The sequence below is a fragment of the Oncorhynchus keta genome, chromosome 22 (genome assembly GCF_023373465.1).
Source record: "Oncorhynchus keta strain PuntledgeMale-10-30-2019 chromosome 22, Oket_V2, whole genome shotgun sequence".
Taxonomy (NCBI): domain Eukaryota; kingdom Metazoa; phylum Chordata; class Actinopteri; order Salmoniformes; family Salmonidae; genus Oncorhynchus; species Oncorhynchus keta.
The window spans coordinates 57,067,992-57,092,394 of NC_068442.1; the positions used below are offsets into that span (position 1 = coordinate 57,067,992).

The following is a 24,403-nucleotide window of genomic DNA, read 5'->3' on the forward strand; positions in this document are numbered from 1 at the left end:
AAGCAGCAGGGAGGTCACTGTTACCTAGACTGACCGTGTAGAAGCAGCAGGGAGGTTACCTAGACTAACCGTGTAGAAGCAGCAGGGAGGTCACTGTTACCTAGACTAACCGTGTAGAAGCAGCAGGGAGGTCACTGTTACCTAGACTGACCGTGTGGAAGCAGCAGGGAGGTCACTGTTACCTAGACTGACCGTGTGGAAGCAGCAGGAAGGTCACTGTCACCTAGACTGACCGTGTGGAAGCAGCAGGGAGGTTACCTTGACTGACCATGTAGAAGCAGCAGGGAGGTTACCTAGACTGACCGTATGGAAGTAGCAGGGAGGTTACCTAGACTGACCGTGTGGAAGCAGCAAGGAGGTCACTGTTACCTAGACTGACCGTGTGGAAGCAGCAGGGAGGTTACCTAGACTGACCGTGTGGAAGCAGCAGGGAGGTTACCTAGACTGACCGTGTGGAAGCAGCAGGGAGGTCACTGTTACCTAGACTGACCGTGTGGAAGCAGCAGGGAGGTTACCTAGACTGACCGTGTGGAAGCAGCAGGGAGGTTACCTAGACTGACCGTGTGGAAGCAGCAGGGAGGTCACTGTTACCTAGACTGACCGTGTGGAAGCAGCAGGGAGGTTACCTAGACTGACCGTGTGGAAGCAGCAGGGAGGTTACCTAGACTGACCGTGTAGAAGCAGCAGGGAGGTCACTGTTACCTAGACTGACCGTGTGGAAGCAGCAGGGAGGTCACTGTTACCTAGACTGACCGTGTGGAAGCAGCAGGGAGGTTACCTAGACTGACCGTGTGGAAGCAGCAGGGAGGTTACCTAGACTGACCGTGTGGAAGCAGCAGGGAGTTCACTGTTACCTAGACTGACCGTGTAGAAGCAGCAGGGAGGTTACCTAGACTGACCGTGTGGAAGCAGCAGGGAGGTTACCTAGACTGACCGTGTGGAAGCAGCAGGGAGGTTACCTAGACTGACCGTGTGGAAGCAGCAGGGAGGAGGTGCTGGAGTTATAGAGTAGTCACTGTTCAGGGTTAAAGGATACGAAGGCCCCGGCGATGAAGATGGGGCTGAATACATGGTTCTGGAAGGTGAACAGAGCCAGGCCCATGTAGGAGAAGATGAAGTTCTCTGCTAGGAAGTGAAGGACCTCAAACAGCTGAAACACAGAGAGATTAATTCATTACATACTCACACACACATCCAAGTCAACAAAGCTGGGAAGGCTAATCTTTATGTTTCATCCCTTTTATATTCTGAGGTTTCTCCTCAACCAGGTAGCTTTAAAAGGATGCCAGTCAGTCAGTTAATACCAGGCCTAGCGAAAACAGAAAAGTAGAACTTCCTCACACTCTTGCGAGTAGGGGAATGTGGTAAAATGGGTCACTCATAATATCAGAGAACCAGGGTTAAGCAAGAAACCATAAGTTCTCTTTCAATTATTAGTTTAGACATCCCACAGTGGGGTATGGCCAGAGGCCCTCCGAAGCCAGACAGTCCAAACGTATCAACCCTCAGAGGCCCCGACACCCGTCAATGAAGGTACAGGGACGTCTGGTCAGTAGGACCTCAAAAGTATGAGAGGATGCCAAACAAGCCGCATTGCAAATCTCCTGCAAGGAGATGCCCTTGAACATTGCCTAAGATGTAGCCATGGAGTGAGCCCTGCTTATAACCCCTTGCTGTTATAGGCCAATATTATAGCATCCACAATACAATGTGATAACTGTTGATGAGAAAGGGGCCTCCCCTTGCAGGGAGCCGCCCAGGACACGAAAAATTGGTCACTCGTCTGCAAAGCTCAAAGCGCGTACTGGACACAAACAATGGAGATGCTCCGCTACCACAGAATCAGATGTTATTGGTCACATAAACCTGTTCAGCAGATGTCATTGGTCACATACACCTGTTCAGCAGATGTCATTGCGGGTGTAGCTAAATGCTTGTGTTTCTTGCTCCAACAGTGCAGTAATATCTAACAAAAGGCACAAATCTAAAGTAAAGAATTAAGAATATATAAATATTTGGACGAACAACGTCGGAGCGGCAGAGACTAAAATACAACACAGTATATATATATATATATAACTTCCTGACTGATGTCTTGAGATGTTGCTTCAATATATCCACATCATTTTCCTGCCTCATGACGCCATCTATTTTGTGAAGTGCACCAGTCCCTCCTGCAGCAAAGCACCCCCACAACATGATGATGCCACCCCCGTGCTTCACGGTTGGGATGGTGTTATTCGACTTGCAAGCCTCCCCTTTTTCCTCCAAACATAACGATGGTCATTATGGCCAAATAGTTCTATTTTTGTTTCATCAGACCAGAGGACGTTTCTCCAAAAAGTACGATCTTTGTCCCCATGTGCAGTTTCAAACCGTAGCCTGGCTTTTTTATGGCGGTTTTGGAGCAGTGGCCTCTTCCTTGCTGAGCGGCCTTTTAGCTTATGTTGATATAGGACTCATTTTACTGTGGATATAGATACTTTTGTACCCGTTTCCTCCAGCATCTTCACATGGTCCTTTGCTGTTGTTCTGGGATTGATTTGCACTTTTTGCACCAAAGTACGTTCATCTCTAGGAGACAGAACGCGTCTCCTTCCTGAGCGGTATGATGGCTGCGTGGTCCCATGGTGTTTATACTTGCGTACTATTGTTTGTACAGATGAACGTGGTACCTTCAGGCGTTTGGAAATTGCCCCCAAGGTCTACAATAATTTTTCTGAGGTCTTGGCTGATTTCTTTTGATTTTCCCATGATGTCAAGCAGACTGAGTTTGCACTGAGTCAGAAGCTTCTAAAGCCATCATTTTCTGGAATTGTCCGAGCTGTTTAAAGGCACAGTCAACTTAGTGTATGTAAACTTCTGACCCACTGGAATTGTGATACAGTGAATTATAAGTGAAATAATCTGTCTGTAAACAATTGTTGGAAAAATGACTTAGGACATCTACTTTGTGCATGACACAAATAACTTGCCAAAAGTATAGTTTGTTAAGACATTTGTGGAGGGGTTGAAAAACAGAAGAAGTTTTTCATGACTTGGGGATGGAGTCCCCAGTCTGAGTGGCCTTTAACAGGGTATTGGACCATCTGTCCCCAGTGCAGTTGGCTCTTTACAGCTTATTGGACCATCTGTCCCCAGTGGAGTTGGCTCTTTAGAGGGTATTGGACCATCTGTCCCAGTGCAGTTGGCTCTTTACAGGGTATTGGACCATCTGTCCCCAGTGGAGTTGGCTCTTTACAGGGTATTGGACCATCTGTCCCCAGTGGAGTTGGCTCTTTAGAGGGTATTGGACCATCTGTCCCAGTGCAGTTGGCTCTTTAGAGGGTATTGGACCATCTGTCCCAGTGCAGTTGGCTCTTTAGAGGGTATTGGACCATCTGTCCCAGTGCAGTTGGCTCTTTACAGGGTATTGGACCATCTGTCCCCAGTGGAGTTGGCTCTTTACAGGGTATTGGACCATCTGTCCCAGTGCAGTTGGCTCTTTACAGCTTATTGGACCATCTGTCCCCAGTGGAGTTGGCTCTTTAGAGGGTATTGGACCATCTGTCCCAGTGCAGTTGGCTCTTTACAGCTTATTGGACCATCTGTCCCCAGTGGAGTTGGCTCTTTACAGCTTATTGGACCATCTGTCCCCAGTGCAGTTGGCTCTTTACAGGGTATTGGACCATCTGTCCCAGTGCAGTTGGCTCTTTACAGGGTATTGGACCATCTGTCCCAGTGCAGTTGGCTCTTTACAGGGTATTGGACCATCTGTCCCAGTGCAGTTGGCTCTTTACAGGGTATTGGACCATCTGTCCCAGTGCAGTTGGCTCTTTACAGCTTATTGGACCATCTGTCCCCAGTGGAGTTGGCTCTTTACAGGGTATTGGACCATCTGTCCCAGTGCAGTTGGCTCTTTACAGGGTATTGGACCATCTGTCCCCAGTGGAGTTGGCTCTTTACAGGGTATTGGACCATCTGTCCCCAGTGCAGTTGGCTCTTTACAGGGTATTGGACCATCTGTCCCCAGTGCAGTTGGCTCTTTACAGGGTATTGGACCATCTGTCCCCAGGGCAGTTGGCTCTTTACAGGGTATTGGACCATCTGTCCCAGTGCAGTTGGCTCTTTACAGGGTATTGGACCATCTGTCCCCAGGGCAGTTGGCTCTTTACAGGGTATTGGACCATCTGTCCCCAGTGCAGTTGGCTCTTTACAGGGTATTGGACCATCTGTCCCCAGTGCAGTTGGCTCTTTACAGGGTATTGGACCATCTGTGAAAGGATCCAGGAACCCAAGTGATCTGGGTGGATCCTATCCTCCTTATAATGCTATGAAAGGATCCAGGAACCCAAGTGATCTGGGTGGATCCCATCCTCCTTATAATGCTATGAAAGGATCCAGGAACCCAAGTGATCTGGGTGGATCCTATCCTCTTTATAAAACAAGCCGTTTCTAGAAGGTATCAATATTGTCAATAAATGTTAAACCCACAGAGCTGCAATAGTTTTGTTATGGAGGGATAAAAACAACCTTGGGTTGTGCCGTGGCGGAGATCTTTGTGGGCTATACTCGGCCTCGTCTCAGCATGGTAGGTTGGTGGTTGAAGATATCCCTCTAGTGGTGTGGGGGCTGTCCTTTGGCAAAGTGGATGGGGTTATATCCTGCCTGTTTGGCCCTGTCCGGGGGTATCATCGGATGGGGCCACAGTGTCTCCTGACCCCTCCCGTCTCAGCCTCCAGTGTTTACGCTGCAGAAGTTTGTGTCGAGGGGCTAGGGTCAGTTTGTTATATCTGGAGTCCTTCTCCTGTTTTATCCGGTGTCCTGTGTGAATTTAAGTATGTTCCCTCTAATTCTCTCCCTCTCCCTCCTCTCAGAGGACCTGAGCCCTAGGATCATGCCTCAGGGCTACCTGGCATGATGACTCCTGGCTGCCCCCAGTCCACCTGGTCGTGCTGCTGCTCCAGTTTCAACTGTTCTGCCTGCGGCTATGGAACCCTGACCTGTTCACCGGACGTGCTACCGGTCCCAGACCTGCTGTTTTCAATTCTCTAGACACAGCAGGAGCGGTAGAGATACTCTCAATGATCGGCTATGAAAAGACAACTGACATTTACTCCTGAGGTGCTGACATGTTGCACCCTCGACATTCACTGTGATTATTATTATTTGACCCTGCTGGTCATCTATGAAAATTTGAACATCTTGCCATGTTCTGTTATAATCTCTACCCGGCACAGCCAGAAGAGGACTGGCCACCCCTCCTCGAAGCCTGGTTTGTCTCTAGGTTTCTTCCTAGGTCTTGGCCTTTCTAGGGAGTTTTTCCTAGCCACCGTGCTTCTACACCTGCATTGCTTGCTGTTTGGGATTTTAGGCGGGGTTTCTGTACAGCACTTTGCGATATCAGCAGATGTATTTATATAGCCCTTCTTACATTTGATTTGATTTAAAAGTCTGATGAAATGTAAATGATTTAGGGAGGGCATAGGGACAGATATTATGGGGCGTTTGTTGGTGTCAAGTAGAGACCCAATCAGTTCTTTAAAATCAATCTTCTTCAACTGTTCTGAGCTGTCCTTCACAATGTCATTGAATCCCACATGAACTATGATAGACTACATTTCCTGATGCTGGTTTAAAATGTTTGGGAGCAGCTTATTGATGTCCTGTGCTCCTGGATAGCACCATTGTTGCTTCAGATTAAACCCTTTACAGCTAGCATGACAACCAGGAGAGGAGAGGGGCTGGAGAGGGTTAGTGGTAAGGTTTAGGGCTAGAGTGTTAGTGTGTAGTATGTAGAGTGTTACCTGCTTGGTGCGCTTGGTGGACTCCTCAGACAGGTTGTTGTATGTGTAGTGGGCCTGAGTGATCCCACAGAATAGCACCGCCACGACACCTGGGACAGAACACACAGAGAGAACAGCCTAAGCATAACACAGCTAAAACACCTGAGGATACAGTCTGCTTCCCACGTGGACCTCTCTGGCCAAAAGTAGTGCACTATAAATGGAACAGGGTGCCATATGGATAGTGCACTATCTAGGAAATAGGGTGCAATTGGGAACACAAATTGCTTATTCCAGTTACTTATAAGTAATAAGTATGCAGCCATTAACAAAATGACTAAAATATGTTAAATCCCCGTGGATGAGGAATTAAAAATATTATGGTAATTACGGTTGAGAGGGATAAGGCAAAAGGCATTGAATTGCAAATAAATCTGGCTGCGTAACCGATTGGCAAATGTATTGCAAATTGAGAAATCATGTTACTAAACTGAATAAAAAGCATAAACTAACTAAACTAAACTATGAAACAAAGACAAATGACAAAGATTGATAGTTAAAAGATTTGGAGCACCTTAAACTATATTTTGGGCAAAAAGGCAAACTCAGCTCCATCATTCATTGAATCAGATGTCTCATTCACCAGTGATATTGGCAAATTACATAAATTATTTTTTTCATTGACAAGATTAGCAAACTTAGTGTGACGGCCCTGAATTTGTCTAAACCGTCTCAGTGCTTCTCCTGCCAATGGGCCGCTTCCCCTATAATTCCCAAACAGACCGCCTCAGCATCTCAGCATCAAGGAAGCAAATAGAGGAAGTGTTCAACGTTCAAACCCAGTTTGTTTTGTTGTATTTAAAAGGTGTGTAAAAGCCGTGTCACAGGATCAACCAGTCTATTGATCTACATTACGTCTCCACTGTTCTCCTCGGCTCCTGTTGGCGGATTGATTGGAAGTTCTGACTTATCATTTTTTTGGCATTCGGCACTTCCTTTGTTTTGGTGTGATTTATAACGTGTTGGTTTGTGTGTTCAGTTGTAGCTGAAGATTCCTGATCCTCCCTTGTGTGTGTGGAACAGATATTTATTGCATTCTGAGTGTATGAATGAGACCGGTTTTTACACGTCACTTTATGGAGGGAACAATTGCGTGACTATGGTCACTTGGGTTCACTGAACTCATTTACCGGGCTGGACTCTTTTTAGGCCTGAGGTACGGGACTTTTCTTGAGGAACCAGAGTTCATTGTGTTGTGACATTATTGCGTGTATTTTTACATTTATTTTGGGAATACAGCCAACACAAAAAGAGTTGATTTCAAGTTATTTCCAATGTGTTCAGGGTTTATGAAAAGTGTACGTCCATAATGACTTCTGCATGATTCCTTTGTATTGGTGTAGATTTGACTCAATCCCTCAAACCAAAAGGACAAATCTATATTTTATCTGGTCGGCGCAACCGACCCTGAAAAAAACAACTCAAAACCGTTATATTAGGCATGACATGCCATAACTGATCAAATTATGGAAGACAAGCATTGTAATTGTAAATTCTGTAAAGTCAGTGTGGAAAAGGTGAAAGAATCATTGTTGTCAATTAACAATGACAAGCCACAACTTGGATGGAAAATGACTGAGGATAATAGCGGACGATATTGCCACATCTTCAATCTAAACCTACTAGAGAGTGTGTGGCCCTCAGGCCTGGAGGGAAGCGAAAGTCATTCCGCTACCCAAGAATAGTAAAGCCCCCTTTCCTGGCTCAAATAGCCGACCTAAGAGTGTGCAAAGCTGTCAAAGGCAAAAGGTGGCTATTTGAAGAATATCAAATGTAAAATATATTTTGATTTTATTTAACACTTTTTTTGGTTACTACATGATTCCATGTGTGTTATTTCATAGTTTTGATGTCTTCACTATTATTCTACAATGTTAAAAATAAAGAAAAACCCTTGAATGAGTAGGTGTGTCCAAACTTTTGACTGGTACTGTATACATAAGACATGCACTCTCTACACATGGACGTTGTATTGTAGATGTGTGATAGTGGAGCAGTGGCCTGCTAGGCCTAGCTGCGCAGCATCATAATCATATTCTTTTTCTCTGTGCTCTGCTCTATCTTTAGCAGAATCTGTAAAACATTTACTGCAGCCTGTGTGCTGACCATACTGTGTATACTTCCCAAACAGCACCCTATTCCCTACATAGTGCACTACATTTGACCATAGCCATATGCACTTTATAGGGAATAAGCTGCTATTTGGGATGCAAACAGAGCCCCTCTTAACCCCTCCAACCCGGTCCTGACCTGTGAACCCGCAGGCCTCGGCCAATAGGAAGGTGCTCCAGGACATGAGGAAGAAGAGGGCAGTCTCCAGCAGAGGGAAACAGTGCAGCTTGGTGAACTTGGTCACGTAGAGACAGAGTTAGAGAATCAAAACATTTCACAAACACTATTGCCATTGCTTCAGGGGACACTACAATACACTATTGCCATTGCTTCAGGGGACACTACAATACACTATTGCCATTGCTTCAGGGGACACTACAATACACTATTGCCATTGCTTCAGGGGACACTACAATACACTATTGCCATTGCTTCAGGGGACACTACAATACACTATTGCCATTGCTTCAGGGGACACTACAATACACTATTGCCATTGCTTCAGGGGACACTGCCATTGCTTCAGGGGACACTACAATACACTATTGCCATTGCTTCAGGGGACACTACAATACACTATTGCCATTGCTTCAGGGGACACTACAATACACTATTGCCAGTGCTTCAGGGGACACTACAATACACTATTGCCATTGCTTCAGGGGACACTACAATACACTATTGCCAGTGTACTGAATACACTGTTAATAAAGTTATCTTTTAGAAATGTAAACAAAAACAAGTTGTGGTAATCTTTCAGGTAAGGATGAGGGCAGTGACCACTTCAGACTAGCTAAAAACATGACTCTTTCCACCCAACATCATAAACAAGCAGCACCCTTTGTCAGTGATTTTAGTTACTGGATCCCCATGTCGTGTAGTGATGTTGCAGTAGAAGGATATGAGGGCAGTGACCACTCCAGTGATGGCTCCCATGGCGAAGGATCCACTGAAGATGCCCAGGAAAACCCCCACTGACTTGAAGAAGGCTGTGGCATCGAAGGCGTGTGTACTGGCTCCAGCCGGCTGATAGGCTACAATAGACCTGGAACAAAGAAAACAGAACACACAGTCAACACTTTTATCCATCAAATATCCTGTTTCACAGGTGGTAGACGATACGTTATACAGGTGGTAGACGATACGTTATACGTGGTAGACATACGGGTGGTAGACGATACGTCATACGGGTGGTAGACGATACGTCATACGGGTGGTAGACGATACGTCATACGGGTGGTAGACGATACGTCATACGGGTGGTAGACGATACGTCATACGGGTGGTAGACGATACGTCATACGGGTGGTAGACGATACGTCATACGGGTGGTAGACGATACGTCATACGGGTGGTAGACGATACGTCATACGGGTGGTAGACGATACGTCATACGGTTATACGGGTGGTAGACGATACGTTATACAGGTGGTAGACGATACGTTATACGGGTGGTAGACAATACGTTATACGGGTGGTAGACGATAGGTTATACAGGTGGTAGACGATAGGTTATACAGGTGGTAGACGATACGTTATACAGGTGGTAGACAATACGTTACAGACACACATACGTTACAGACACAATACGTTTCACAGACACAATACGTTACAGGCACAATACGTTACAGACACAATACGTTTCACAGACACAATACGTTACAGGCACACATACGTTACAGACACAATACGTTTTTCACAGACACAATACGTTACACAGACACAATACGTTACACAGACACAATACGTTACACAGACACAATTACAGACACAATTCACAGACACAATACGTTACAGACACAATACGACACAATACGTTACAGACACAATACGTTACAGACACAATACGTTACAGACACAATACGTTACAGACACAATACGTTACAGACACAATACGTTACAGACACAATACGTTACAGACACAATACGTTACAGACACAATACGTTACAGACACAATACGTTACAGACACAATACGTTACAGACACAATACGTTACAGACACAATACGTTACAGACACAATACGTTACAGACACAATACGTTACAGACACAATACGTTACACAGACAGACACAATACAGACACAATACGTTACACAGACACAATACGTTACACAGACACAATACGTTACACAGACACAATACGTTACAGACACAATACGTTACAGACACAATACGTTTCACAGACACAATACGTTTCACAGACACAATACGTTTCACGTTTCACAGACACAATACGTTTCACAGACACAATACGTTACAGACACAATACGTTACAGACACAATACGTTACAGACACAATACGTTTCACAGACACAATACGTTACAGACACAATACGTTTCACAGACACAACACAATACGTACGACACAATTTCACAGACACAATACGTTTCACAGACACAATACAGACACAATACGTTACACAGACACAATACGTTACAGACACAATACGTTACACAGACACAATACGTTACACAGACACAATACGTTACAGACACAATACGACACAGACACAATACGTTACACAGACACAATACGTTACACAGACACAATACGTTACACAGACACAATACGTTACAGACACAATACGTTTCACAGACACAATACGTTTCACAGACACAATACGTTTCACAGACACAATACGTTACACAGACACAACAATACGTTACACAGACACAATTACACAGACACAATACGTTACACAGACACAATACGTTACAGACAGACACAGACACAATACGTTACAGACACAATACGTTACAGACACAATACGTTACACAGACACAATACGTTTCACAGACACAATACGTTACAGACACAATACGTTTCACAGACACAATACGTTTCACAGACACAATACGTTTCACAGACACAATACGTTTCACAGACACAATACGTTTCACAGACACAATACGTTTCACAGACACAATACGTTTCACAGACACAATACGTTTCACAGACACAATACGTTTCACAGACACAATTTCGACACAATACGTTTCTCAGACACAATACGTTACAGACACAATACGTTTCACAGACACAATACGTTTCACAGACACAATACGTTTCACAGACACAATACGTTACACAGACACAATACGTTACACAGACACAATACGTTTCACAGACACAATACGTTACAGACACAATACGTTACAGACACAATACGTTACAGACACAATACGTTACGGACACAATACGTTACGGACACAATACGTTACGGACACAATACGTTACAGACACAATACGTTACAGACACAATACGTTTCACAGACAATACGTTTCAGACACAATACGTTACACAGGTGGCAGGTAGCCTAGCGGTTAGAGCATTGGGCCTGTAAGTGAAAGGTCGCTGCTTTTGTATACCCTAGCCGACAAGGTGAAAAATATGTTGAAATGCCCTTGAGCAAGACACTTAACCCTAATTTTCTCCAGAGGCAGCATACTACACTGAACAAATATAAACACGTACAGTTTTGGTCCCATGTTTCATGAGCTGAAATAAAAGATCCCAGTCATTCCTCCTCTGCCAAAATAATCCATCCACCTGACAGGTGTGGCATATCAAGAAGCTGATTAAAGCAGCATGACCATTACATAGGTGCACCTTGTTCTGGGGACAATAAAAGGCCACTTTAAAATGTGCCGTGGTGTCACACAACAGATGTCTCAAATTTTGACAGAGCGTGCAATTGGCATGCTGACTGCAGGAATGTCCACCAGAGCTGTTACCAAAGAACCTAATGCTAATTCTTATTATCATATACTGCCTCCAAAGTCGTTGAAGAAAATTTGGCAGCGCGTCCAACTGGCCTCAACTGCAGGCCTCGTGTAACCACGCCAACCCAGGACCTCCCCATCCTGCTCCTTCACCTCAGGCCTCGTGTAACAACGCCAACCCAGGAGCTCTCCATCCTGCTCCTTCACCTCAGGCCTCGTGTAACTACACCAACCCAGGACCTCCCCATCCAGCTCCTTCACCTCAGGCCTCGTGTAACTACACCAACCCAGGAGCTCCCCATCCCGCTCCTTCACCTCAGGCCTCGTGTAACTACACCAACCCAGGACCTCCCCATCCGGCTCCTCCACCGCAGGCCTCGTGTAACTACACCAACCCAGGACCTCCCCATCCAGCTCCTTCACCTCAGGCCTCGTGTAACTACACACAACCCAGGACCTCTCCATCCGGCTCCTTCACCTCAGGCCTCGTGTAACCACGCCAGTACCCAGGAGCTCCCCATCCGGCTCCTTCACCTCAGGCCTCGTGTAACTACACCAACCCAGGAGCTCTCCATCCGGCTCCTTCACCTCAGGCCTCGTGTAACTACACCAACCCAGGAGCTCTCCATCCGGCTCCTTCACCTCAAGCCTCGTGTAACTACACCAACCCAGGACCTCCCCATCCGGCTCCTTCACCTCAGGCCTCGTGTAACTACACCAACCCAGGACCTCCCCATCCGGCTCCTTCACCTCAGGCCTCGTGTAACCACGCCAACCCAGGAGCTCCCCATCCGGCTCCTTCACCTCAGGCCTCGTGTAACTACACCAACCCAGGAGCTCCCCATCCGGCTCCTTCACCTCAGGCCTCGTGTAACTACACCAACCCAGGACCTCCCCATCCTGCTCCTTCACCTCAGGCCTCGTGTAACAACGCCAACCCAGGAGCTCTCCATCCGGCTCCTTCACCTCAGGCCTCGTGTAACTACACCAACCCAGGACCTCCCCATCCGGCTCCTTCACCTCAGGCCTCGTGTAACTACACCAACCCAGGAGCTCCCCATCCGGCTCCTTCACCTCAGGCCTCGTGTAACTACACCAACCCAGGACCTCCCCATCCGGCTCCTTCACCTCAGGCCTCGTGTAACTACACCAACCCAGGACCTCCCCATCCGGCTCCTTCACCTCAGGCCTCGTGTAACTACACCAACCCAGGACCTCTCCATCCGGCTCCTTCACCTCAGGCCTCGTGTAACTACACCAACCCAGGACCTCTCCATCCGGCTCCTTCACCTCAGGCCTCGTGTAACTACACCAACCCAGGAGCTCCCCATCCGGCTCCTTCACCTCAGGCCTCGTGTAACCACGCCAGTACCCAGGACCTCTCCATCTGGCTCCTTCACCTCAGGCCTCGTGTAACTACACCAACCCAGGAGCTCTCCATCCGGCTCCTTCACCTCAGGCCTCATGTAACCACGCCAACCCAGGACCTCCCCATCTGGCTCATTCACCTCAGGCCTCGTGTAACTACACCAACCCAGGACCTCTCCATCCGGCTCCTTCACCTCAGGCCTCGTGTAACTACACCAACCCAGGACCTCTCCATCCGGCTCCTTCACCTCAGGCCTCATGTAACTACACCAACCCAGGACCTCCCCATCCGGCTCCTTCACCTCAGGCCTCGTGTAACCACGCCAGTACCCAGGACCTCCCCATCCGGCTCCTTCACCTCAGGCCTCGTGTAACTACACCAACCCAGGAGCTCCCCATCTGGCTCCTTCACCTCAGGGCTCGTGTAACTACACCAACCCAGGACCTCCCCATCCAGCTCCTTCACCTCAGGCCTCGTGTAACTACACCAACCCAGGACCTCTCCATCCGGCTCCTTCACCTCAGGCCTCGTGTAACCACGCCAGTACCCAGGAGCTCCCCATCCGGCTCCTTCACCTCAGGCCTCGTGTAACTACACCAACCCAGGAGCTCTCCATCCGGCTCCTTCACCTCAGGCCTCGTGTAACTAAACCAACCCAGGAGCTCTCCATCCGGCTCCTTCACCTCAGGCCTCGTGTAACTACACCAACCCAGGACCTCCCCATCCGGCTCCTTCACCTCAGGCCTCGTGTAACTACACCAACCCAGGACCTCCCGATCCGGCTCCTTCACCTCAGGCCTCGTGTAACCACGCCAACCCAGGAGCTCCCCATCCGGCTCCTTCACCTCAGGCCTCGTGTAACCACGCCAACCCAGGACCTCCCCATCCGGCTCCTTCACCTCAGGCCTCGTGTAACTACACCAACCCAGGACCTCCCCATCCGGCTCCTTCACCTCAGGCCTCGTGTAACTACACCAACCCAGGACCTCCCCATTCGGCTCCTTCACCTCAGGCCTCGTGTAACTACACCAACCCAGGACCTCCCCATCCGGCTCCTTCACCTCAGGCCTCGTGTAACTACACCAACCCAGGACCTCCCCATCCGGCTCCTTCACCTCAGGCCTCGTGTAACTACACCAACCCAGGACCTCTCCATCCGGCTCCTTCACCTCAGGCCTCGTGTAACTACACCAACCCAGGACCTCTCCATCCGGCTCCTTCACCTCAGGCCTCGTGTAACTACACCAACCCAGGACCTCCCCATCCGGCTCCTTCACCTCAGGCCTCGTGTAACTACGCCAACCCAGGACCTCCCCATCCGGCTCCTTCACCTCAGGCCTCGTGTAACTACACCAACCCAGGACCTCCCCATCCGGCTCCTTCACCTCAGGCCTCGTGTAACTACACCAACCCAGGACCTCCCCATCCGGCTCCTTCACCTCAGGCCTCGTGTAACTACACCAACCCAGGACCTCCCCATCCGGCTCCTTCACCTCAGGCCTCGTGTAACCACGCCAACCCAGGACCTCTCCATCCGGCTCCTTCACCTCAGGCCTCGTGTAACCACGCCAACCCAGGACCTCTCCATCCGGCTCCTTCACCTCAGGCCTCGTGTAACTACACCAACCCAGGACCTCCCCATCCGGCTCCTTCACCTCAGGCCTCGTGTAACCACGCCAACCCAGGACCTCTCCATCCGGCTCCTTCACCTCAGGCCTCGTGTAACTACACCAACCCAGGACCTCTCCATCCGGCTCCTTCACCTCAGGCCTCGTGTAACCACGCCAGTACCCAGGAGCTCCCCATCCGGCTCCTTCACCTCAGGCCTCGTGTAACCACGACAACCCGGGACCTCCACAACCGGCTCCTTCACCTGCGGGATCGTCTGAGGAGTATTTCTGTAAAAGCCCTTTTGTTGGGGAAAAACTCCCACCCCTGTCCAGTCATGTGAAATCCATAGATTAGGTCCTAAATCATTTATTTCAATTGGCTGATTTCTCAATATGAACTGTCAACCAGGAAAATATTTTTATTGTTTCATGTTGCATTCATATTTTTGTTCAGTATACTATGGCTGACCCAGTAAAACAATACATTACACTGCACCTATCATACTACCATGACTGACCCTGTAAAACAACACCTATCATACTACTATGACTGACCCTGTAAAACAACACCTATCATACTACCATGACTGACCCTGTAAAACAACACCAATCACACTACTGGGACTGACCCTGTAAAACAACACCTATCATACTACTATGACTGACCCTGTAAAACAACACCTATCACACTACTGGGACTGACCCTGTAAAACAACACCTATCATACTACTATGACTGACCCTGTAAAACAACACCTATCATACTACTATGACTGACCCTGTAAAACAACACCTATCATACTACTATGACTGACCCTGTAAAACAACACCTATCATACTACTATGACTGACCCTGTAAAACAACACCTATCACACTACTATGACTGACCCTGTAAAACAACACCTATCATATTACTATGACTGACCCTGTAAAACAACACCTATCGTACTACTATGACTGACCCTGTAAAACAACACCTATCATACTACTATGACTGACCCTGTAAAACAACACCTATCATACTACTATGACTGACCCTGTAAAACAACACCTATCATACTACTATGACTGACCCTGTAAAACAACACCTATCATACTACTATGACTGACCCAGTAAAACAACACCTATCATACTACTATGACTGACCCTGTAAAACAACACCTATCATATTACTACGACCCTGTAAAACAACACCTATCATACTACTATGACTGACCCTGTCCAACAACACCTATCATACTACTATGACTGACCCTGTAAAACAACACCTATCATACTACTATGACTGACCCTGTAAAACAACACCTATCATACTACTATGACTGACCCTGTAAAACAACACCTATCATACTACTATGACTGACCCTGTAAAACAACACCTATCATACTACTATGACTGACCCTGTAAAACAACACCTATCATACTACTATGACTGACCCTGTAAAACAACACCTATCATACTACTATGACTGACCCTGTAAAACAACACCTATCACACTACTATGACTGACCCTGTAAAACAACACCTATCATACTACTATGACTGACCCTGTCCAACAACACCTATCATAGTACTATGACTGACCCTGTCCAACAACACCTATCACACTACTATGACTGACCCTGTCCAACAACACCTATCATAGTACTATGACTGACCCTGTAAAACAACACCTATCACACTACTATGACTGACCCTGTAAAACAACACCTATCATACTGCTATGACTGACCCTGTAAAACAACACCTATCACACTACTGGGACTGACCCTGTAAAACAACACCTATCATACTACTATGACTGACCCTGTAAAACAACACCTATCATACTACTATGACTGACCCTGTAAAACAACACCTATCATACTACTATGACTGACCCTGTAAAACAACACCTATCATACTACTATGACTGACCCTGTAAAACAACACCTATCATACTACTATGACTGACCCTGTAAAACAACACCTATCATACTACTGACCCTGTAAAACAACACCTATCATACTACTGACCCTGTAAAACAACACCTATCACACTACTGGGACTGACCCTGTAAAACAACACCTATCACACTACTGGGACTGACCCTGTAAAACAACACCTATCATACTACTATGACTGACCCTGTAAAACAACACCTATCATACTACTATGGCTGACCCTGTAAAACAACACCTATCACACTACTGACTGACCCTGTAAAACAACACCTATCATACTACTATGACTGACCCTGTAAAACAACATCTATCATACTACTATGACTGACCCTGTAAAACAACATCTATCATACTACTATGACTGACCCTGTAAAACAACACCTATCATACTACTATGACTGACCCTGTATAACAACCCCTATCATACTACTATGACTGACCCTGTACAACAACACCTATCATACTACTATGACTGACCCTGTAAAACAACACCTATCATACTACTATGACCCTGTACAACAACACCTATCATACTACTATGACCCTGTAAAACAACACCTATCATACTACTATGACTGACCCTGTAAAACAACACCTATCATACTACTATGACTGACCCTGTAAAACAACACCTATCATACTACTATGACTGACCCTGTAAAACAACACCTATCATACTACTATGACTGACCCTGTAAAACAACACCTATCATACTACTGACCCTGTAAAACAACACCTACCATACTACTGACCCTGTAAAACAACACCTATCATACTACTATGACTGACCCTGTAAAACAACACCTATCATACTACTATGGCTGACCCTGTAAAACAACACCTATCATACTACTGACCCTGTAAAACAACACCTATCATACTACTGACCCTGTAAAACAACACCTATCATACTGACCCTGTAAAACAACACCTATCATACTACTATGACTGACCCTGTAAAACAACACCTATCATACTACTATGACTGACCCTGTAAAACAACACCTATCATACTACTGACCCTGTAAAACAACACCTATCATACTACCATGGCTGACCCAGTAAAACAACATCTATCATACTACTATGACTGACCCTGTAAAACAACACCTATCATACTACTATGACTGACCCTGTAAACAACACCTATCATACTACTATGGCTGACCCAGTAAAACAATACATTTCACTGCACCATCCAACGTGTGACAATGAAACCTTTTGAATTGTATCATACACTCTTTCACATAACACCTGTTGTGTCATTGCAGCTGCACCACACTAGGCCTTCCAGCAGGGGGTAGTAAAGTGCTAGCTCTGTCTCAGCTCCACATCAACAACATTACTGATGTAACACTGTCACCTCAGTGAGGAATCTCTACAACGTCGGGGAAAAGGAGGAGAAACGAGGAGGGAACAGGAACATTTCCCAGAAACTGAGGAACCCTCTGACAGACAGACAGAGCGAGACAGAGCGAGAGAGCGAGCCAGACAGAGCGAGAGAGACAGACAGAGCGAGAGAGTGCTGGGAGGAGAGAGGAGGAGCACGGTAACTTACGAGGAGAGGACGATGGCCACTGCGTCATTAATGACACTCTCTCCAAACAGCAGGGCATAAAGATCCACGTCTGCATGGAGCTCATTGAAGATGGCCAGCACCGTCACTGAAATACACACACACACACTCAAGAGAGAGTTGAGGAGCAACGTGTTGCTTGCTAGGATGTACCATGACCATCCTTGTAGTGAAGATATGCTAAGGACGGACTGCAGAGGTATGCTCCTGGAGGCCTGTAGAGAGAGCCCTCCACTGGGATGAGGTGGTGAGGAGCTCCAGTGCCTACCTGGGTCAGTGGCAGAGACGATGGCTCCAAAGAAAAGACAGTCTGTGTAGTAGAACTTGTTAGTCAGCTGCCCTATGAACTGCATCAGCTTCACCACTCCATACATCAGGTTTCTGAAGAGAGGAGAGGACTAGAAGAGCTCCATACCAGACATGATCTAAATCAGTCCCAACAGTACGCTGACTCACCCAATGACGAAGCATGAGATAGCTGTTCCTAGGAAGGCATAGGTTATGATGGAGCCCAGGTTCCTGAAGAAGTGTCTCTGGAAAAAGAGAAGAGGGATATTATAATCGCTAGGCTACATCATAGAATGTAGAGATGTCAGCCAGCCCCACAAGAGGGCCTCGGTGAGCAGGGAGAGGGTTGCCTGTCATCTCCTCTCACAAGAGGACCTCGGTGAGCAGGGAGAGGGTTGCCTGTCATCTCCCCTCACAAGAGGGCCTCGGTGAGCAGGGAGAGGGTTGCCTGTCATCTCCCCTCACAAGAGGGCCTCGGTGAGCAGGGAGAGGGTTGCCTGTCATCTCCCCTCACAAGAGGGCCTCGGTGAGCAGGGTTGCCTGTCATCTCCCCTCACAAGAGGGCCTCTGTGAGCAGGGTTGCCTGTCATCTCCCCTCACAAGAGGGCCTTGGTGAGCAGGGTTGCCTGTCATCTCCCCTCACAAGAGGGCCTTGGTGAGCAGGGTTGCCTGTCATCTCCCCTCACAAGAGGGCCTTGGTGAGCAGGGTTGCCTGTCATCTCCCCTCACAAGAGGGCCTTGGTGAGCAGGGTTGCCTGTCATCTCCCCTCACAAGAGGGCCTCTGTGAGCAGGGAGAGGGTTGCCTGTCATCTCCCCTCACAAGAGGGCCTCTGTGAGCAGGGAGAGGGTTGCCTGTCATCTCCCCTCACAAGAGGGCCTCGGTGAGCAGGGAGAGGGTTGCCTGTCATCTCCCCTCACAAGAGGGCCTCGGTGAGCAGGGAGAGGGTTGCCTGTCATCTCCCCTCACAAGAGGGCCTCGGTGAGCAGGGAGAGGGTTGCCTGTCATCTCCCCTCACAGGAGGGCCTCGGTGAGCAGGGAGAGGGTTGCCTGTCATCTCCCCTCACAGGAGGGCCTCGGTGAGCAGGGAGAGGGTTGCCTGTCATCTCCCCTCACAGGAGGGCCTCGGTGAGCAGGGAGAGGGTTGCCTGTCATCTCCCCTCACAAGAGGGCCTCGGTGAGCAGGGAGAGGGTTGCCTGTCATCTCCCCTCACAAGAGGGCCTCGGTGAGCAGGGTTGCCTGTCATCTCCCCTCACAAGAGGGCCTTGGTGAGCAGGGTTGCCTGTCATCTCCCCTCACAAGAGGGCCTTGGTGAGCAGGGTTGCCTGTCATCTCCCCTCACAAGAGGGCCTTGGTGAGCAGGGTTGCCTGTCATCTCCCCTCACAAGAGGGCCTTGGTGAGCAGGGAGAGGGTTGCCTGTCATCTCCCCTCACAAGAGGGCCTCAGTGAGCAGGGAGAGGGTTGCCTGTCATCTCCCCTCACAAGAGGGCCTTGGTGAGCAGGGGAGAGGGTTGCCTGTCATCTCCCCTCACAAGAGGGCCTTGGTGAGCAGGGAGAGGGTTGCCTGTCATCTCCCTCACAAGAGGGCCTTGGTGAGCAGGGAGAGGGTTGCCTGTCATCTCCCCTCACAAGAGGGCCTCGGTGAGCAGGGAGAGGGTTGCCTGTCATCTCCCCTCACAAGAGGGCCTTGGTGAGCAGGGAGAGGGTTGCCCGTCATCTCCCCTCACAAGAGGGCCTCGGTGAGCAGGGAGAGGGTTGCCTGTCATCTCCCCTCACAAGAGGGCCTCGGTGAGCAGGGAGAGGGTTGCCTGTCATCTCCCCTCACAAGAGGGCCTCGGTGAGCAGGGAGAGGGTTGCCCGTCATCTCCCCTCACAAGAGGGCCTCGGTGAGCAGGGAGAGGGTTGCCTGTCATCTCCCCTCACAAGAGGGCCTTGGTGAGCAGGGTTGCCTGTCATCTCCCCTCACAAGAGGGCCTTGGTGAGCAGGGTTGCCTGTCATCTCCCCTCACAAGAGGGCCTTGGTGAGCAGGGTTGCCTGTCATCTCCCCTCATAAGAGGGCCTTGGTGAGCAGGGTTGCCTGTCATCTCCCCTCACAAGAGGGCCTCTGTGAGCAGGGAGAGGGTTGCCTGTCATCTCCCCTCACAAGAGGGCCTCGGTGAGCAGGGAGAGGGTTGCCTGTCATCTCCCCTCACAAGAGGGCCTCGGTGAGCAGGGAGAATGTTGCCTGTCATCTCCCCTCACAAGAGGGCCTCGGTGAGCAGGGAGAGGGTTGCCTGTCATCTCCCCTCACAAGAGGGCCTCGGTGAGCAGGGAGAGGGTTGCCTGTCATCTCCCCTCACAAGAGGGCCTCGGTGAGCAGGGAGAGGGTTGCCTGTCATCTCCCCTCACAAGAGGGCCTCGGTGAGCAGGGAGAGGGTTGCCTGTCATCTCCCCTCACAAGAGGGCCTCGGTGAGCAGGGAGAGGGTTGCCTGTCATCTCCCCTCACAAGAGGGCCTCGGTGAGCAGGGAGAATGTTGCCTGTCATCTCCCCTCACAAGAGGGCCTTGGTGAGCAGGGAGAGGGTTGCCTGTCATCTCCCCTCACAAGAGGGCCTTGGTGAGCAGGGAGAGGGTTGCCTGTCATCTCCCCTCACAAGAGGGCCTTGGTGAGCAGGGAGAGGGTTGCCTGTCATCTCCCCTCACAAGAGGGCCTTGGTGAGCAGGGAGAGGGTTGCCTGTCATCTCCCCTCACAAGAGGGCCTTGGTGAGCAGGGAGAGGGTTGCCTGTCATCTCCCCTCACAAGAGGGCCTTGGTGAGCAGGGAGAGGGTTGCCTGTCATCTCCCCTCACAAGAGGGCCTTGGTGAGCAGGGAGAGGGTTGCCTGTCATCTCCCCTCACAAGAGGGCCTCGGTGAGCAGGGAGAATGTTGCCTGTCATCTCCCCTCACAAGAGGGCCTTGGTGAGCAGGGAGAGAGTTGCCTGTCATCTCCCCTCACAAGAGGGCCTTGGTGAGCAGGGAGAGGGTTGCCTGTCATCTCCCCTCACAAGAGGGCCTTGGTGAGCAGGGAGAGAGTTGCCTGTCATCTCCCCTCACAAGAGGGCCTTGGTGAGCAGGGAGAGGGTTGCCTGTCATCTCCCCTCACAAGAGGGCCTCGGTGAGCAGGGAGAATGTTGCCTGTCATCTCCCCTCACAAGAGGGCCTCGGTGAGCAGGGAGAGAGTTGCCTGTCATCTCCCCTCACAAGAGGGCCTCGGTGAGCAGGGAGAATGTTGCCTGTCATCTCCCCTCACAAGAGGGCCTGGGTGAGCAGGGAGAGGGTTGCCTGTCATCTCCCCTCACAAGAGGGCCTCGGTGAGCAGGAGAGGGTTGCCTGTCATCTCCCCTCACAAGAGGGCCTCGGTGAGCAGGGAGAGGGTTGCCTGTCATCTCCCCTCACAAGAGGGCCTCGGTGAGCAGGGAGAGGGTTGCCTGTCATCTCCCCTCACTAGAGGGCCTTGGTGAGCAGGGAGAGGGTTGCCTGTCATCTCCCCTCACAAGAGGGCCTCGGTGAGCAGGGTTGCCGGACTCCAATCAAGTTGTAGAAACATCTCAAGATGATCAATGGAAACAGGATGCAGCGGAGATCAATTTTGATTCATAGAAAAATATGTAAATACTTAAACACATTAGTTTTCCTGTTTTCGCTTTGTGTGTGTAGATTGATGATATTTTAGAATACTGAAAAAGGGGTCTAAATACATACCGAAGGCACTGTGTGTGTGGGATACATCGTCTAACGAAATGCTTACTTGCAGGTTCCTTCTCAACAAGGCAACAATATAAAATACCACATGCACGCACAGTTAAAAGCCTAGTAGAGTTAGCAGCAGGTGGATGAGCAATATGGATGAAACCTGACCTGGAATGTGAAGCTAACTGAAGCTGGCTAGCATTATAAAAGCCTGAGTAGATCTAGCTTGCTTTGGTACTATACCACTCTGGTTGCTCTATGCTTGATGCTATATCCCTCTGAACCCTGACAGGTGTGTCCCATCTTGAACCCTGACAGGTGTGGCCCATCTTGAACCCTGACAGGTGTGTCCCATCTTGAACCCTGACAGGTGTGGCCCATCTTGAACCCTGACAGGTGTGGCCCATCTTGAACCCTGACAGGTGTGGCCCATCTTGAACCCTGACAGGTGTGTCCCATCTTGAACCCTGACAGGTGTGTCCCATCTTGAACCCTGACAGGTGTGTCCCATCTTGAACCCTGACAGGTGTGTCCCATCTTGAACCCTGACAGGTGTGTCCCATCTTGAACCCTGACAGGTGTGTCCCATCTTGAACCCTGACAGGTGTGTCCCATCTTGAACCCTGACAGGTGTGTCCCATCTTGAACCCTGACAGGTGTGTCCCATCTTGAACCCTGACAGGTGTGTCCCATCTTGAACCCTGACAGGTGTGGCCCATCTTGAACCCTGACAGGTGTGGCCCATCTTGAACCCTGACAGGTGTGTCCCATCTTGGTAAAAACTCATTTGAGACAAATAAGCTTTATGGAACATTATTCAAATCTTTACATTTCAGCTCATGATACATGAAACCAACACTTTACATGTTGCGTTTATATTGTTGGTTTTAAATAATGTTCTACAGCAATGACTGTGTATAATGGTAGAGTATGTGCCCTTCACAGCAGTCCCACAGGCCAGTATCAGAGAGTGCCCTTCACAGCAGTCCCACAGGCCAGTATCAGAGAGTGTCCTTCACAGCAGTCCCACAGGCCAGTATCAGAGAGTGTCCTTCACAGCAGTCCCACAGGCCAGTATCAGAGAGTGTCCTTCACAGCAGTCCCACAGGCCAGTATCAGAGAGTGTCCTTCACAGCAGTCCCACAGGCCAGTATCAGAGAGTACCAGTCTGACATGTGTAGTGCTCTACTGTTGACCAGGGCCAGTAGGGGTAGTGTTGACCAGGGCCAGTAGGGGTAGTGTTGACCAGGGCCAGTAGGGGTAGTGTTGACCAGGGCCAGTAGGGGTAGTGTTGACCAGGGCCAGTAGGGGTAGTGTTGACCAGGGCCAGTAGGGGTAGTGTTGACCAGGGCCAGTAGGGGTAGTGTTGACCAGGGCCAGTAGGGGTAGTGTTGACCAGGGCCATAGAGCTCTATTTAGGGAATAGGGTGCCATTTGGGATGCAGACAAAGACATGTGGTCTCGACTTCCTCCCAGAAGGGCGATACTCTAAAAGGCTGGCCAATGAGAGGGCTCCCCTGTCTACAGTATGTCCAATCAGAGATCTCGTTGTTGCAGCAGATCAGCCCATTCTGAACCACAGTAGATGACCAGATCATGTTGAGCGCCTTGCTACAGTAGTTAACCCTTTAATATCCGTAACAATGTCCTGAGTCAACTGAACACTGTTGCGATGTTGAGAAACCTGGACAGTTCTTACATGCTACTACCTAGGAGACTGGCCAATCTGAAGTCAGAAATTACACCAGAATAACATGTCCCGAGTGACGCAGCGGTCTAAGGCACTGCATCTCAGTGCTTGAGGCTCTGGTTCGATCACGGGCTGTATCACAACCGGCCGTGATCGGGAGTCCCATAGGGCGGCGCACAATTTTCCCAGCGTCGTCCGGGTTAGGGGAGGGTTTGGCCGGGGTAGGGGAGGGTTTGGCCGGGGTAGGGGAGGGTTTGGCCGGGGTAGGGGAGGGTTTGGCCGGGGTGTGCAGTCATTGTAAAATAAGAATGTGTTCTTAACTGACTTGCCTAGTTAAATAAAAAGGTTTTAAAAAATACAAAATGTTAAAGCTGTCACTCACCTTTTTGAGACTATATCCAGCATGGAAAATGATTGGAGGTAGCAGTATATTGAAGAATACTTCAGGGTCAAAGGTAACCTGTACATTTAGGAGAAAAACATTTTTAGATTGATCTGTTGCTATTAGCCAGCTAATACACTGCTGAGATGCAGGCTGATGACAAAGA

At 49.0% G+C, this 24,403-nt stretch overlaps 1 protein-coding gene and 1 long non-coding RNA gene across 7 annotated transcripts in view; both read right to left on the minus strand.

The window, feature by feature from the left end:
- slc9a7 (solute carrier family 9 member 7) overlaps nt 1-24,403 on the minus strand; it is a 176,962-nt gene that overhangs the window by 78,472 nt on the left and 74,087 nt on the right. For 3 of the 6 annotated variants that reach the window (XM_052475743.1, XM_052475746.1, XM_052475744.1), the window contains exons 3-10: nt 24,238-24,315; nt 18,622-18,698; nt 18,434-18,546; nt 18,148-18,253; nt 8,841-8,982; nt 8,076-8,181; nt 5,787-5,875; nt 1,037-1,150 (exon numbers count right to left, since the gene is read on the minus strand). In XM_052475743.1, the coding sequence (XP_052331703.1) occupies nt 1,037-1,150; nt 5,787-5,875; nt 8,076-8,181; nt 8,841-8,982; nt 18,148-18,253; nt 18,434-18,546; nt 18,622-18,698; nt 24,238-24,315 (825 nt within the window). The remainder of the gene's footprint in view (nt 1-1,036; nt 1,151-5,786; nt 5,876-8,075; nt 8,182-8,840; nt 8,983-18,147; nt 18,254-18,433; nt 18,547-18,621; nt 18,699-24,237; nt 24,316-24,403) is intronic. The other 3 variants (XM_052475747.1, XM_052475748.1, XM_052475745.1) reach the window with 3 other exon arrangements.
- On the minus strand, nt 15,157-16,674 carry LOC127910779 (uncharacterized). Its single transcript, XR_008076187.1, has 3 exons — nt 16,577-16,674; nt 15,874-16,169; nt 15,157-15,766 (listed from the first exon to the last, which is right to left on the minus strand). It is a non-coding gene; the product is annotated as an uncharacterized LOC127910779 (long non-coding RNA).